The following is a 16845-nucleotide window of genomic DNA, read 5'->3' on the forward strand; positions in this document are numbered from 1 at the left end:
TTCAATAGAACAGAACATATGCAGAAGCATGGCATGCATCGTGATGCAAAATGTCATACAAAATCATATCCTACCCCCATTCGCTACACACCAACTCTGTTCCACCCAATACACCAGTTAGAGTATATAATACCCATCTAACCCAACACACCATAATCATGGTCTTTAGCCACTATAAATTTTGTAGCCAAACTATTAGATTTATTGTGGAAAACCGTTAGAATAATAATAGAAAATTTGTGGGTATACTGCCAGAATTTGCAAAACGTAGTCTGCTAGAACTTCCTCCTCAACATAAACATAACCCAACCCAATACACATGCATAGTCATATCATAGGTTCAGCTGTAATCAGAATAATGTAATTACATGTAACATGCTCATTTATGAACAAAGCAGAAAGAAACAAGCCAATAACGAATACGAGTTTGTAAATTAGTTATACCATTTTACGTAACTTAGCATGTTACCAGAAAACATACGTACATCATTACCATACTAGACAATCTTAATTGGTTACATCCTAACAAATTTACAGATACAAAAAGGACATTAATCTCAAAGAAACGACCCAAAACACACCCCGAATGAACCTGCTTAGGATGGGTCCATATGCTCGGGCGGCCTATACGCCCTTACCTGATGGTAAATATGGCCCACATGTCCGGACACATGCCCGTGTGACCCACACGGCCTACCACACGATCTTGGGGTGTTGACAGTTTCGATTTTGCATAGTTTTATGAGTTTTCAAGATAGATTCACACACATAATCTATTTTGGGATGTCAGCAGAACAACAACACTTTAAGTTCTGTACACACAACATCCACAATTTAGCTAATTAGCAGAAACTCTACAATCGAAACTACCATTTGGCATTTACTCAAATTGAGTATTCGGCCTAAGAGACAGAAAGCATTCAACCATTACCAACCAACCTCATTCAACCCTTAAATTTGAGCACTCGAACACTTACCCAGAAAAGAAACGGTTCCCCAAAGCTCTCAACTAGTTAGAAGGTTACCCATCATAAAGTCCTTTCCTAAACAAACACAAACCTCGTCGACATCAACTGAATCAAAGAAACATCTCAACAAGTCCCAAAATCAACTTATTAAAAATAACACATATGAATATACTTACATAAGCTATGAAACTTTACCAAATTTCTAAAGCTCGCACACCAACATTAAGTAAAAAGATGCTAGCATAGCACTAAGAAAGTCTGGCATCTGAACAATAGTAAGGGAGAAATCAAAGAAGGTGTGAACCACGTTGCAACAAAACTAACGGGAAAAAGAAAATAAAATAGAAAGATATCCAAAAGAACACAAAGTAAATTCAGCAACAGGAATTGAGAAAAAGAAACAGAGAAAAGAAAACAAAAGGCAAGAGAAAGAAAGAAAAGAAAATAAAATAAAAGAAATAGAACGTGAGAAAAGGGAGGAAGGGATGACAAAAGTGGGGAGAAAATTTAGGAGAAAATTTCTCAAGTTTTTTTAAAAGAAAACATAATATCCCAACAACCCACATTAACTACTAACCTATAAAATTAACCAGAGTTTGAATTTAACCCAATTTCTAACAACATGGGCGGCAAAACAAGGAGAAGCAAAAAGAATTCCACTTTTTGCACACAACAGGATTTAAACTTGGGACCTATGGGTAAGCTAAGCCTTACCACTGAACCAACATGGTTATTCTTGTCAGCCAATTTACAAAATCAAAGATAACCTTTACGAACCAAATCAGATATGGAAACAAAATTAAGAAAGAAATCCCTAAGGAAATGGAATCGAACACAGGTCCTCAAGCACACATCTAGACATTTAACAATTGAACCAGATCAAACCACTTGACATTATTTAGCAATTCAAAACCAATAAATTTTTGGCGTTACATGCCAACTCCTGAAAACGCTTTAATTAAAGATCTTCAAGAGCAGATTGTGTTACTTAGTCAAAGTTTCAATAAGGCCTTCAAGAAATAAGTAAGGAGATTTAAAAATTTTAAAGCTAATATTAATGTTCCCAGGAACAAGTCAGAGGGAATTATCATTAAGAAGGAAATAGAAAAAGACAAGAAGAAGGGTGTGTAGTGTTATGAGTGTCAAGGATATAGTTATATCCAATCTGAATGTGCTAATATTCAAAAGAAGAAAATGAATTAACTTTGTGTTAGTTGGAGTGATGAGGATTCATCCATTGGATCTGATTTACAAAAGGATCATAAAAATTTTATTACTTTCGCTACCAGTAGTATTGACGATGAAGATTCTGATAGAGATTCAAATGTTAGGATAGATGAAGATTTTTTAAAGATTTATAAAGTGATGCTACGCAAATGGGGTCTAATTTGTGAAATCAACACTCAATTGTCATAGGAAAATAATATATTAGGTAAATTGGTAGTCGCTAAAAAGGCTTTTCTTACAGAGAAGTTAAGACAATCTTGTAAAGGTTAGAATATAACTTGTAGATGCTAATCTTATGCTTAAGAAGTTCACCAGTAGTAGCAGTAAACTTGATGAAATTCTTACTGTTAGAAAAAGAGATCCAAGTAAAGGAGGCTTGGGCTTTGTTAATAAAGGAAAAGTTGTTATAACAAGCTTTTTAGTTTTTGTAAAAGCTTCCAATTCACAAGAAGTTGGTGGAAGTTCTAAACCTATGATACTCAATTCATACTGGAAGATTTCTCAATCTCATAAGGTTATTTTCCACTATTGTGGTCCCCTTGGTCATATAAGACCACGTTTCTTCCAGATGATGTATGATTTAAGGTGGAGGCATTTAGTGCGCACTCCTTATGGCTCATCGGCTAGGAAAATGTAGAAAAAGTATAGGTGAAGAAGGAGACTGAGTGCCTAATTATTTCACATTGTTCATTAAAGTCTATTATTGACAAAGTATGGTATTTTGATAGTGGTTGCTCTAGGCTCATGAAAGGTAACAATACTTATCTTACTGATTTTGAGGATTCTCCTGTTGGAAAGGTAACTTTTGGTGATGGGAAGAATGTTGGATCTGGTGTCCTAAGTGTAGTATATTCATTTGTAAACTTATAATTTTTTTAGAAAAAATTGGTTAATAAAATATTTCATAGATTACATTAATATACTTTGTATAATGTTCTAATATGGTTTCCGCATGAAAAGCAAAATAGAAACAAATATTGGCTCACAGGTTGTCTAATGTTTAAACTAATACTAAGTGGTATTATGTGGTCGAATCGTAATACGGAAAGACAACTTATATTAGTAGACAAACCTAAACATGTCTTTAGTCTAATATGAAATGAGTAAACCGATTGGAAGACTAATATTTCTTCTATCAAGTCTAATTAGGGAGATGCATTGTGTTTGGCATCAGAGCGGATAACTCCCAAAAGATAGAGATATAAATGTGACTGACTGGACTAATAGCACATCAGACTAGACCTAAGAAGAATAGATTCTGAATCCATTTATGGATTTATTCACTTGTGGCATTCAAAGTATAACATAACTTAATCTTGAGTGGATGACAGACTATATGTGTGTGTCGTATACTTTGATGTAAGAAAAAGCTTGAGTTTAAATAGATAACGAATCGAAAGCTGGTGTGCTAGGTATACGACTTCTATCATGAAATTATTGCATGATGTGCAATTGTACAAATTTGTTAGCAAGTAATAAAGTAGTGCGTAAGGGTATCGTCTCCACAGGGACTGTATATGAAACGTAAATATTTTGAAATTATCAATTAGCAAGTTAATGATGGAAATAATTAAAAGTGAATTAAGTTAACTAATTAACCTAAGTAAAATTACTAGGTATGTAAAGCTAATAAAAGTGTTAACACAGAATCATAAGTAGCAAATCACAAGATTTAATTACTATGACTTGAAGGAGTTAGAATAATCATCTTCCCTAAACCTAGAATTACTAAAAACAGTGCTAATGTATGTTACGATAGATTCATGGCAATTTGACAATTTACTAACCCAAAATTTATAAGCTATGAAGTTCTACTTTTTTACCTTTTAGTTTCTTTAGCATATTTCTATGTTCAATTCACTTCAAGGTCCATACGCAAGCATCATACTTAGAGATTATGCAAGGTAACAATATTGATAAATATCATTACTAATTCAATCATTAAAAGGTCAAACATGCATCTTGCTCAAAGTAATAAATTATTCATGCACTTCCCAACATTAATTATGCATGGGTAAGCATGTTCATAATATTATTTGAATGAATAACAACCAATGCAAAGAACATCATAAGCAAAGTATTAATAACATAAGGTAAGGAAATGTGATCAGTCTAGCATCAACAAACATCAACAAAATTAAGTCATAATCATTAAATTAAAAGACAAATCGTAAATTACAATCATGTTTTTCAACAATGAAAAAAATAAAAGATTAAAGGAAAGGAAATTGTAAGTTGATTTAAGTGATTTTCCGTGGCACTGCTCATGTTGCTCCTCCTTCTCTCTTCTCCTTTACTCCTATTGGAACGACGAAAATGTGCAATGTACACAATTGTTAACAAGTAAGTATCGAATTATCCTACCCACATGGATTGTGAAAGAAAAATATCTATTAAATGTAAATCAAATACTTTGGTGATTGAAAATATTTTGACTTTGAGAAAGTGATTGAAAAACTAAAACTTAACTAAGTAATTAACTAAGGAAAAATTAAAAGTAAAAATTTGAATGCATGATTTCAAAAAAATGGGTTTAAATCAAGATGACATAAATGTGTTGGATCAATCACATTATTTAACTTAGAATTTCTAAACTCATGCTCATGTTGTTACGAAAAATTTCATGGCAACTTGATAACTTTCTAACTAGTGCACATACATACTTATTAAATCAACCAATCTCTTGAACATTTTCCAAATGCCAATTCAAACAACTAATCAATCTTCATAAGCACATATAAGTTTAAGTGAAGCAACAACATATACTTATATTAAAACAGTTTAATCACAATAAACTTGCAAGTTATGCAAGGCTAATGTATTGTTTAATACCGTCGCTAATTTTAACCTTCAGCTACCTTAGAAGATTAAACATGCACCAATTAAGTACCGCGTCCATTAATTAAAATTTCATTCTATTTAAATAATTAATTCAATTGTTACCTTACAATTATAATGCAAGCATAACATAAACATGATTTTACTTAATCAAGACATATAACAACACAAACATGAGTTCAGTAATTTAAGCGAACATAATGCAATTAATCCAACACCAATTTAATTTAAGTCATTTTAATTAAATAAAGAATAACAAAACAATAAATATCCATCATCATGCTCATAACATAAATAAGAGAATCTAAAGAGAAGGGAGCTAGAAAGTAATCCCGACGTTTCTCTCTAGCCAGACTAATACGCTTTTCCTCTTCTTTGCTCGTTCTGTTGATCAAGGCATGTATGAACACTTTAAATATTGCTAAAAATAGGTGAATAGTGGCTCTTTTCCAAGAGGGGAAATCATCAAGGAAATGGACAAAGGGAAATGGGAAAACAAAGGAAAATTGACGAGAAGAAAGAAGATATGTGTGGGAAAAGAAGGTGTGTTGAATGAGGTAACAAAGGGGGGTATTTATAGGTGTGAATGTCTGCTAAAAATATTAAATAATTAGCAGCCATACACTCTTCCTTGGCCAGCCAGAAAAGGAGCAAGTTTGAATAATTCAAACTTTGCTATATTTAGCTTGGGGCAAATATTCAAAGGCACGAAAAGTGGAAGGGTTAGAATGGAGTTTAAAGAAAGCTAAAGGGTTGTTTTGCAAGAATAAAAAAAAATCAGCTGATTGGATTAGCTATAGGGACAGTTTTAGGCTACCAATTTGCTTGGTGGATCAGTCTTCTCTACTTAGCATACTAAGCCACTTTCTCCTTCAAGCTTTATATTAATTTTTAACCCAATTAAATTTGGATAAAAATTAAATATAAAGTACATAAAATAATCATCATTTGTAACATCCTTGTCTGGAAATATATTCAGCCTTGCTCTTGGTGCACTTGATGCAAAAATTACCTCAATAGTTCAAGCCTTTCAAGGTGTTTACTGAGTCAATTTCCATCTTTTGTGTAAAAATGTCGAAAATAACCTAAAATTGTGAAATTTTATTTTAAAAATAATTAAAATTCAATATTTTAATAATTTAAGTGTAAATTAATTATTTTATAATTAAAGTATGAATTTCGACAAAATTTACTACGAAACTGCATGAATTAAAGCTCAAAATGTGCTGAAAAAGTATATATATTTTTTGTGGTTACACCTATGCACAAATGCTCTCAAGTTTCTGAATATTGGTTGCTCTCAACACCTCTGAATTGCTCTATAACTGATCCCAAATGCTTGCCCCTATTTATACTTGTTAAGCCCATTTGTTCTTTACTATTTTTAGCATGTCATCCCTTGATTTCTCCATTTAGGTGGTCAACCTCCTTGATTTGGGGAATAGGGTGGAAGGTTTGCTTGATTTAAAGGAGAGGGTGGACGATTTTGCTTGCTTTGTGGAGAGAAGTTGCTTAATTTTCTCCATAGATGGTAAGTAGTTGCGAGATCCTCTCCATGGCTAATTTGGTGGTTGAGGTAGGTGAAGAACAAGTCACATGGATGGTTTGGGCATGCATGTGGATGGTTTAGGCATGCATGTGGATGATTTCGGCTCCTTTAAGCTGTCCAGAATTTTTAATCCATTCTAGAATTGGGTTAAGAGGAACTTTGAAGTCCAATTACCATCTTTGGGGCATCCAAAGATGACAAAACATTAGCTCAATTTCTTAGGTTTTTTACTGTAGAGATGCTACAGCATTGAACATCAATAAGTGAGTTTCAAGTTCTTTCTTCCTAAAGCAGCAACTACCTTCAAAGATGCAAAAATCATATGTTTAGTATATAAATTAATCAAGATAACAAATTTACCTTAGCATTATTCAACAAAACAAAATTATAATAAAAACTACGAAATTTATTATCAACCACTCATAATTTGCATGAATTATTAGTTTAAAAGCATCGAAGATAACTCTATATTCCAGAGTTATCAACTTCTATAGTATGTAGCATCATTCAAAGCATTGTAATTCATAGCTTGAGATGTGGGTAAATGGTATCCTCTAATTGGCATTACATGGTTGATGAAAAGTAAACTTAGCCAGGGGTCGTTCGTCTTTTTGATGAATGACTTGATTACTATTTAATAGTAATTAATTTTTCATGAAGGAAGATGTAATGGTTACCATGAGATAAAATAGAATCATATTGGGAGAACAGATTTATCCCAAAGAGATTAAGAATATCCTATGAGGGTAACACACTTATGACAAGGTCATTGGACAAACGCTGATTGAGTTGCTTTCATAATGATATGTCATTAGGGAATGTTCAGTCACAATACTATAGTGAAATGACTTCATGACTAAATGAGTTTATTATTAATAGGCGAAAAGTTAGAACTTAATTATAAATCATTTGAGCCCTAATTACATATGTTCAATCTGTCCCTCTGTTAGCTCATTGAAACTAGAAATGAATTGCATATTGAATCAAATAAACAAAAATGGATGTAAATGGTAAAGTTAGAGAAATGTGAAACACTTGAAATGAATGTGATTTTCTCTAAGCGAAAATGACTTGAAAAATGAATTTATGGTTTTCATATTATTATTTAATTGATTAAATAATTGAAGTTCAAAATGGAAATAAATTTATTGGTCATGGTAAATTCGTTGAATGTAGAAATATTAAACATATTTTCTCATGGATTCTTTTACATTAAAGTCGCCATAATTTTAATGAAATTAAAATTGGGTTGAGAAAATTATTTAATTGAGAAATTAGTTTATTTAAATTAATTTAAGATGTTTATTTTAAGAAATAGAAAAAACAAATATTGGGTTGGATTGAATTATAAAATATTGGGTTAAAAGTGTACTTGTAATTGAACCCGATATGGAAGAAGCCTAAAAGCCCCTCATGTTTAAAGAGAGGGACGACAAACCCTAGTTTGTTTAACTAGGGGGCCCCACTTGATCCTAGTTAAACTAGGAGTTTGTTTTTCTATTGAAATAGACTTCTACAATTCAATAAGGATTTCACTTATTCTCCCTATAAATAGATGGCACTGATAGGGCTAAAAACCCAATTATGAGATATTATTATTCTGCCCAAAAATAGTGAAAGCTTATTCTTTAAGTATTAATTCTATTTTCAGTATAAAAATTTTGTCGGTTTCTATTGAGGGAGGTTTTTCTTTCACACTAAGAGTAAAGAAAACTATTTTTAATTGTGTTTGATTAGACTTGTTCGAGCCCAAACTCAAAGTAGTTCATGGTACAAGAATAACAGAGGTCGTTCGATTGAAAGCCAAGAATGATAAGGATCCATCTAGCCAAAAACATAGTTGCAATTTCAGTAAAGAGTTTATTGCTATAAATATCACAAATTGGCTCGATTTTTAAAATTTTTATTTTTTGCTGTACAAGAAAACTGTTTTCGAACCCGATTTTTTCCAACTATTGGAATCAAAATGTTAGGTTGTGCTATGTTTATAATATAAACTAAGACCAGAATTTTCTCTCTTCTCCATATGTGATTAATTTTGATAAGATGTGTCATTCTTATACTTGTATGCATATTTAGGGGCATGAATGTATGTTATTATTTTCTTGTTATGTATGATAGAATTAATGCCTTTGAAATCATGATTCCAAGCTCTGGATATCGTGATAACCATTTGGTATGGTTTGAAAATTTTTAGTTTAATCATATTTCATGTTAGGGTCAACAAAAGAGCTTTCATAAGCTTGGTTAAGGTTCAAATTTGATTGTGAATCATAATGCAAATGTGTTTAACATATAATTGTATGTTTGAATGATTATTTTACTGTATAACTGACAATAGTTGCTCCGATAACGAATATGGCATCCTGTAGCTCGGACCTGGCAATCTGTTCGGGTAAGGGGTGTTACATGTAGTGGTACCGAAGCTAATATTTAGTCGATTCTAGGATTGAAAAGTAGTGCATGTTGAGTCTAGAAATATATGTCACAATAACCTGTGATAGTGTGATGTCTTCTGATTAGGATTGACTCTATTTTCTTATATAGATAAACCATGTTGGTCGAATCAAATTGTATCGTATTAGATTAACTTGATAGTAATGTTCCTTCTTTCAATTAGAGTGTTGGAAAAAATTCGGTTCGAAAACGATTTTTTGTATAGTGAAAAATAAAAATTTTGTAAACCGACTCAATTTGTGATATAGCAATAAACCTTAAACCAAATTTGCACCTGTGTTTTCGAATAGATGAATCCTTGTCGTTCCTGGCTTTCAACCAAACGAACTTCTCTGCTATTCTCGTACCACGAACTACTTCGAGTCCGAGTGTGGGATAGAACGAATTGAATCAAATAGAGAACCAAAAATAGTTTTCTTTTCTTTAATGTGAAAGTGAAAATTTCTTCTCAAATAGAAATCGACAGAATCGTTATTCCAGAAAATATATTTAATTCTTAGAGAATAAAAGTCTCTCTATTTTCGAGCAAAATAATGATATCTGAAAGTTGTGTAAACAGCCTTATCGGTGCCAACCATTTATAGGGAGTAAGGTAGAACCCTTATTGAATTGTAAAAGCTTATTTCAACTAGAAAAACGAGCTCCTAGTTAAACTAAAAGTATAGGTGGCGGCAACCCTAGTTAATATTACTAGGGTTCGTCGTCCACCCCTTTAACATGAAGGGCTTTTGGGTCTCTCCTATATCGGGTCCAATTACAAATACTTCTCGAGCTTTTAACCCAATACTTAACAATTTGATCCAACTCAATATTTATTTTTTTATTTTCCAAAATAAACTTCAATATATTTTTAATTAAATAATCTTCTCAATCCAATTCTAATTTCTTTAAAATCATTACGACTTTACCGTAAAAAATTTATGATAAAATATATTTAATATTTCTGTATTCAATGGTTCACTACGATTTATTTTCATTTTAAAACTTCATTAAATTCGAAAAATTAAATTTATTTTTGAGATCATTTTCATTTTACTATCGTGAAAATTTCACTACAGAATTGGGGTTTAATCTATTACAAGGGTTAGCTTGATTCGAGTGGCTTCACCTGAAATTTAGGTACTACTAGCTTGCGATAGAGTTGCTGAGAGTTCTAGGATTGAGCTGAATAGTCTTTACTTATGCTTTCTGTCTTTTTTATTAAAAAAAAAATCTCATGTTTCACGAGATAAGAAATAAGTATGTATTTATGCAAGCATACATGTTTCACCATTTGAAGCTTTATATTCATTATTAAACAAAGTTATAATAGGTCAATTAGTTATCGTATTATAATTGATGGGTTATAAAGAAAGGTCGTGGGACATACAAAAGAAGTACATGGAAAATTGTGGGAGATATTTGAGATTGTGGTCGGTCAATTATTTGCCAACCTTTGGTTTTTTTTTTTTTTCTATAAAAGCCCTTTGATCTTGGAACTTGACCAAAAATACATTTTAAAACCCTAAAAAGTTGCTTCAAATAGCCATATTTTCTTCATCTCCACTAACTAATCTAGCCAAGCACATGAATATTCCAATGAAAACCCACAAATCCAAAAGCTTTGATGAGAAGGGGAAAGGAATGCCCTCCTTTGCCTTCCTTTTCTCCCTTGTGATTTACATCTCTATCATCTACGTCTTTAGCCTTTCTCCATCCACTCTTTTCAGTAATTCCAAGTTCTGGTTTGCTATTTCCAACACTCTCATCCTCTTTATTGCAGCTGATTATGGCGCTTTCGCTTCCTCCAAAGATCACAACCTCGACCTTTATGGTGAATATGCCTTGCACGGCGCAAGAAGGACATGTACTACTGTTGTTCCGTCATTTGTCTCACAATACACTAGAATTGTCACAAAAAGCAGTCCCAATGAAGATGGAAAGAAGAATGAAATCCGAGTGAGAAACTCGGATGATAATTTGCAACAACATCCCATGAAAGCTGATAATGAAGCAACTAAACCAAAAACTATCCCAAGAAACGAGTCTGATAAAGTGAACAATTTGCAGAGTTCAAAGACTAAACACCATGAAGCAGAAGATGAAAACGAGTATTGGAGAATGACAGATGAGGAACTCAACAGGAGAGTTGAAGAGTTTATTCACAACTTCAATACGCAGATTAGGCTTCAAGGTATTAGAAACACCCAACCTTTGGATCACGAATATGATGAGCAAGGAGATACTGTAAATCAAATCCATATTTAAATCTAATAAATTAAGGTTTAGTTCTTTACTTTCTGAAATTTAAAGATTTTCATATCACAAATTACGCTCAATGATAAACTTCTCACTCAATCATTACAATGTCTAAAGGCTGAACTTTTATTAGATTCACTAAAAATGTTTGATCTTAATCCATCATTCCTTCATGAAAGATTGGGGCCGGATTTGAGTGTTTGAAAAGTCATCCCTCATCAAGTAATCATGGTATACCATCCAATTATTCTCTCCAATGATTACCTGTAATTTTTTCTATGAATAATTACATTTCATAAATCAAACACATTTAAAAAAAAATTAAAATTTCTAAATTGGTATAATTATTATCATAAGTAGTTACACTTCCTTATAATTACTTTGTACGTGTAAACATAACTATCTTAACAATTATAATTTTTTACAAACACAACTATCCTAATATAATTACACTTTCATATAATAATTCTACGTATCTAAACACTTTGATTTTATTAAAATATTTCTTTTAGAGTTTAAGTACAAATACAATACAATCATAAGTACGATATTATTACAAATACATGTTTAAGCCACTATTATATAGAATTAAATCTACTTATTATAAGACCCAAACTTGATTACCGAAAACTTAAAACTTCAACTTTTACTAATAATATCAAAACTTAACTTTTTATTTGTAAACTTAGAGAGCATTTTCAATTGGAGAGAATGGCTAGTGATTCACTAGTTTAATTGAAAGAATAACTCATTGAGTAGAATCATTGTCTCTACTTCGTTATACTCTATTCCTCTAGCATTGAATAGGGAAAACTTTTTCAGATTTGTCTATGAAAGTATTTAGATGATGAAGTAAATAAATATTGCATTATATCCGATATAAATATAAATAAGTAATAAAATATAATTTCATAAGTTTACTAATAAACCTTTTTTACTTATATATAAATATGTTATAATAAAATTTATTTTTGAATGAAAGCACAATATTATGGATTAGATGATATTTGAGGATTAGGCTTAAAGAACTTGTTATTTTATTAAAGATAGAGAAAGATGGATAGTTCAATTATTTTATGTATGATATTTGAAATCTTAAAGATTTGATTCACTATTAATTTTTTTTGTTATTAAATATGTTTAAAAACTTGAAATTAATTAAAATTGTATATGCAGTATCCATTTGACTTATGTAATCATTTAAATGAAAGATATGATCATCGAATATGATAATTCTATCTAAAGCTCATTATGATAGAATGCAACTGAACTTAATTATAAGATTTTAAAACTGTGAGTGGTTATAATTCTATAATATTTAGGATAAGTTCTCAATTAAAATTATGTGAAAAAGTATTACTTATGAGAACTTATTTTTTAACAAATATATATTGTTAACTTTTCATGTCTTAAATGTGCTCTTACAACAACAATACCGTGAAAATTTTAAAATATTAATACTATATCCAAAGGCAAATCTAGGGGGGCTGGCAACAACCCGCTGTATAATTATTACATTAACTTATCAATTCCATTCTAGCTAGTCAAATGTGAAACTTTTAATACCAGCAATTATGGGTCTATCCAATTGAGAAAAATTCTCCATTTTTTTAAAGGAATTGAAAAAAGTTCTTTTATCATTATAAATTAGAAAGAAGAAGAAGAAAAAAAATTATTATTGGAATTGAGCTAGTCTCTTTCGTTGTGCCTTTGATGGGAGGCTTTGCCATCCCATTTTGTTGTCTACCCTTGGGAAGTAAGCAAGTTGTGCAAATGGGTTTGGATTGTAGTGAATGTGTTATTATTTTCAATCTCTCCATTTCATTCAACCCTTACCATGCCAATGACTTGTATGTATTCAATTAAATACTTTGCACAAAATCTAGATAGCAGCATAGGGAATAATTTCACCTTTATAATCTTGTGTGGTACGGGGTAACTGTATGTCCTAGTCACTATTTCCAGAATTAATATTAAAATATTATTACTTTTCTAGTAGAAAAAATAAAATATTTAATATAATATACATATTTTGAAAATATTCAATGTGATACTTAAATTATTAATTTATGTATTATTTGGTATCTGTAATTTTGTAAAATGCCTAGTATAGTACTTATACTTTGAAAATATTCAGTGTGGTATTGAATTATCAATTTATACATTATTATGATACTTGAAGTTAACATCCTTAGTATATGTTAAACCAACCAATGAGAATTCGACACGTGAATTTTTTTCTTTCAAACCATCAATTCCACATAGATAATATAATATTATATGAAAAGTTAAATAAAACAAAATAAATAGAATTAAATTAAATTAATTAAACCTAAACATATGTTTAGTTTTTAAAAAGCTTGGGATTTTTCTCTAAGAGGATTTGAAGAGCGAAGTTATAACTCAAAATTTCTCTAATTTTTTTAAAACCTTAAAATTTCTAAAATTTATACAAATCAAAATTTTCCGATATTTGTCTCTTTCTTGACTTAGTGAGCTTTGAATGGAAGGTTGACTACCATGAGATTCTCCAACTTTGCTTCTAAATGTGGATTCATCTTAAGGTTTCATGTGGAGGAAATTTAATTTCACATGGGAAGCTCTTCGAAAAAGATGAGTTTAGTATTTACTTTAATGAAAAAGATGATGTTTTTGCTTATGTAAATTTAGTATTTACTTAAATTTTTTATTAACTATATGTAATTTAGACTAAGTTATTTGTTTCTTTAATTTATTTTAGTTTAATTTTTTTGTTTTATTTAATTTTTCTCATAACGATATATTATCCATGTGAAATTAATTATTTCAAAAAGAAAAGTTTCCACATGTTGAATTTTATTTGGCTAGTTTTGCATTCACTAACGATGTTAACTCCAGTACCACATTAGACATTTCAAAGTAGGTATGTTATTAGATATTTTATGAAAGTATAGGTCTTGAATAATACATAAATTGATAGTTTTTGTACCACATTGAACATTTTCAAACTATTAATATTACATTATATATTTTATAAGATTATAGGTACCAAATATGAAATTATCCCGAAAAAATTACTCCTTATATTTGCTTATTCCAAGCCATGTCTTTCTAGTGTAGTTTTCAATAGAAGAGTGCCTTGAAATTAGGAAAATCGAGGATTTAGTTTATTATTTATACAATCAAAACTTGCATTCCATTTTAAGTTAATAGAAGTATTGTATGCAAATTTTGAATTTAAACAATTTTAAAAGACATTTACCACCAGATCAATAACTAGTAATTTGTTTAGAAGAACATTATTTTGTAAATAGACTTTAAATATTCTAAAATGAATTTTTTTTATTTCACAAAATAAAAATTAGAGTGATCAACATTTTTAAAATCTGAAAGAATTATTTTTGAAATAATGCTAGGTGGCCTCTATTGACAAAAACATTACAACCCATTTCTTAGGACTAACGTCATGTACTGTGGATCAAAACCCGTGATGATTGTGCAAAAAGTGTCCCATAAAGGTCAACTGATGAAATAGAGCTCATTTAACTCGATAGAACTGATTTGACTTGTGGAACCCATGCATGAAAAAACTCATCTACTTGAAACCTTGGTAGCCTAGTGAAAAACTCCAGTAAAACTAGAGTTATTAGGGTAAATAGTGTAAATCCTAAAAGGATAAGATTTATAGAGTTTAAATCTTTAAGACTCTCAATTTTAGATAAACTTCTTATCTTTATCGTCGATGTAACTCAATCCATACAGTTGGTTTTTGGGGAGCTCAATTATAAATAGAGCTCAATCATAGTTGTGAATGTATTCGATAGCATTTACTCAAACACTTGACGTGCTATTTTTCCTTGACTTTTCTATTCTTTGTTGCTCTTTTGTTTCAAGTGCGTTTCCGCTATATTTTCAATGCCTTACAGAATTTCTTTGAGAATTCTCACTTTTGTGAGAGTTAGGCTGACTTAGGGAGATTTGGAGCAAAAAAATCGCCTAAAGCCCTGTGGTTTGCGAAACTAAAGTTCTAGCCCCGTGATACTAGTCTACCATTAAGGTTGGAAACTGTTTTTGAAAAGTGTAGTAAAAAAATCTTTTAAAAAGTACTTTTGATAATTTTGATAGAGTTTATCATTATTGTCAAAAAGTACTTTTTATGAAGATAAAATATAAATTTTAGACATTGTAACAGCCCGATTTTAGTTATGCCAGAAACAATGGTTTTGAAACCTCGTTCTCCGGTGATCAAGTCCGTAAATTTTTTAATTAATATTTATGAGTAATTATAGTGTTACATCAAATTTTGGTCTGACAAATTTGTTAATTGGATAGTTAGTTAAGGTACAAGTGTTTCGATCCTAAAGTCAGTGGTGTCAAAAAATTAGGTATCGAGATCTTGATTCCATAAATCGAGCCCGAACATATTTTTATTAAATATTTACAGAGTTATTTTATAGGTGAATTAAATTTTGAATAAGTAATTTTTCCGATTTAATGACTAATTACAAGGACTAAATTGTAAAAGTGATAAAAGTTAATCACTATACATTTTATTTGTTAAAAGGCATAATTAGTAATTATCCAAGGTTTAAAATGACAATTAGCCACTTTTCAAAAGAAATGGACGGTTAGTTCTTATATTAAGTGAAAAATATGTTAAAAAATGTTAATTTAATATTAAAATAAGTTAAAACATAAACAAATGGTCATCTTCAACCATTTCTTTCCCCACCTTTAGAATGAAAAAAAAAAAAGGAATAAGCCATTTTTGAAGCTTTCATGTTTGGTCCTCTTGCATGATAAGTCAAATTAAGTTCATTTTTCGTAAATTTTATTTTTTGAGATCGTGGCAGCTCGATTTTAGATAATCTGGGTACTATTTTGTAAAACTGTTAAAATTTATAAAAGTTTTTATTTTGAATACTTGATGAAATTAGTATTAATTTGTTAGATTTGATGCTTAGATATGAAAAATGACTAATTTGTAAAGTGAAAATTGATAGTTTTGAGCTTAGGGAATAAAATGTAAATATTTCAAAAATGATGTTGAATTAATGAATTATTGATAATAGAGAGCTATAGAAGGATGAAGTTGAGATCTATTTCGGAATCGAGACTCAAATTTGAAAGTTATAGCAATTTTGATTTTAGGGACTAAATTAAATAAAATGCAAAACTTTAGGGATCCAAAAATGAAATTGAATTGATATATGTTTATGAAAAGATGTTAAAATATGTTTAAAATTGATAAACTGAAATTAATTATTATAGATCGAGATTTGAATCAATCGGATATAATCGAGAAAAATAAGAAATTGTGGATTAGTCCCCGACTCCTTGTCTATTATCATTTTGTTAGGTAAGTTCATACGAGCCTTACTTTATTATTTCATGTTATGTTTTTATTATATTATTTTACTTTTTAGTTCGAATTGTTAGGTAAATAATGTGTTTTGGCATCAAAAGGACTATATCATAAACATGAAATAAATGACTAATATGAATAGATACATGATAATGATTAAATTTGAAATTGATATTTGATTAAGTAGTGTGTATATGATGATGTTACAGGGTTAAATGTGCATA

General features: G+C 30.2%; 1 protein-coding gene across 1 annotated transcript; it reads left to right on the plus strand.

Moving 5' to 3' along the window:
- The first annotated feature begins 10605 nt into the window (after positions 1-10605).
- Positions 10606-11286, plus strand: LOC105772028 (uncharacterized). The gene has a single exon (XM_012593380.1). It carries the CDS (start codon positions 10606-10608, stop codon positions 11284-11286), a length of 681 nt encoding a protein of 226 aa, XP_012448834.1.
- The last annotated feature ends 5559 nt before the right edge of the window (positions 11287-16845 follow it).

The sequence above is a fragment of the Gossypium raimondii genome, chromosome 6, assembly GCF_025698545.1.
Source record: "Gossypium raimondii isolate GPD5lz chromosome 6, ASM2569854v1, whole genome shotgun sequence".
Classification (NCBI taxonomy): Eukaryota; Viridiplantae; Streptophyta; class Magnoliopsida; order Malvales; family Malvaceae; genus Gossypium; species Gossypium raimondii.

What these genes read in the sequence shown, in the direction of transcription:
- LOC105772028 (XM_012593380.1), top strand. Translation starts at nt 10,606, where the DNA reads ATGAATATTCCAATGAAAACCCACAAATCCAAAAGCTTTGATGAGAAG.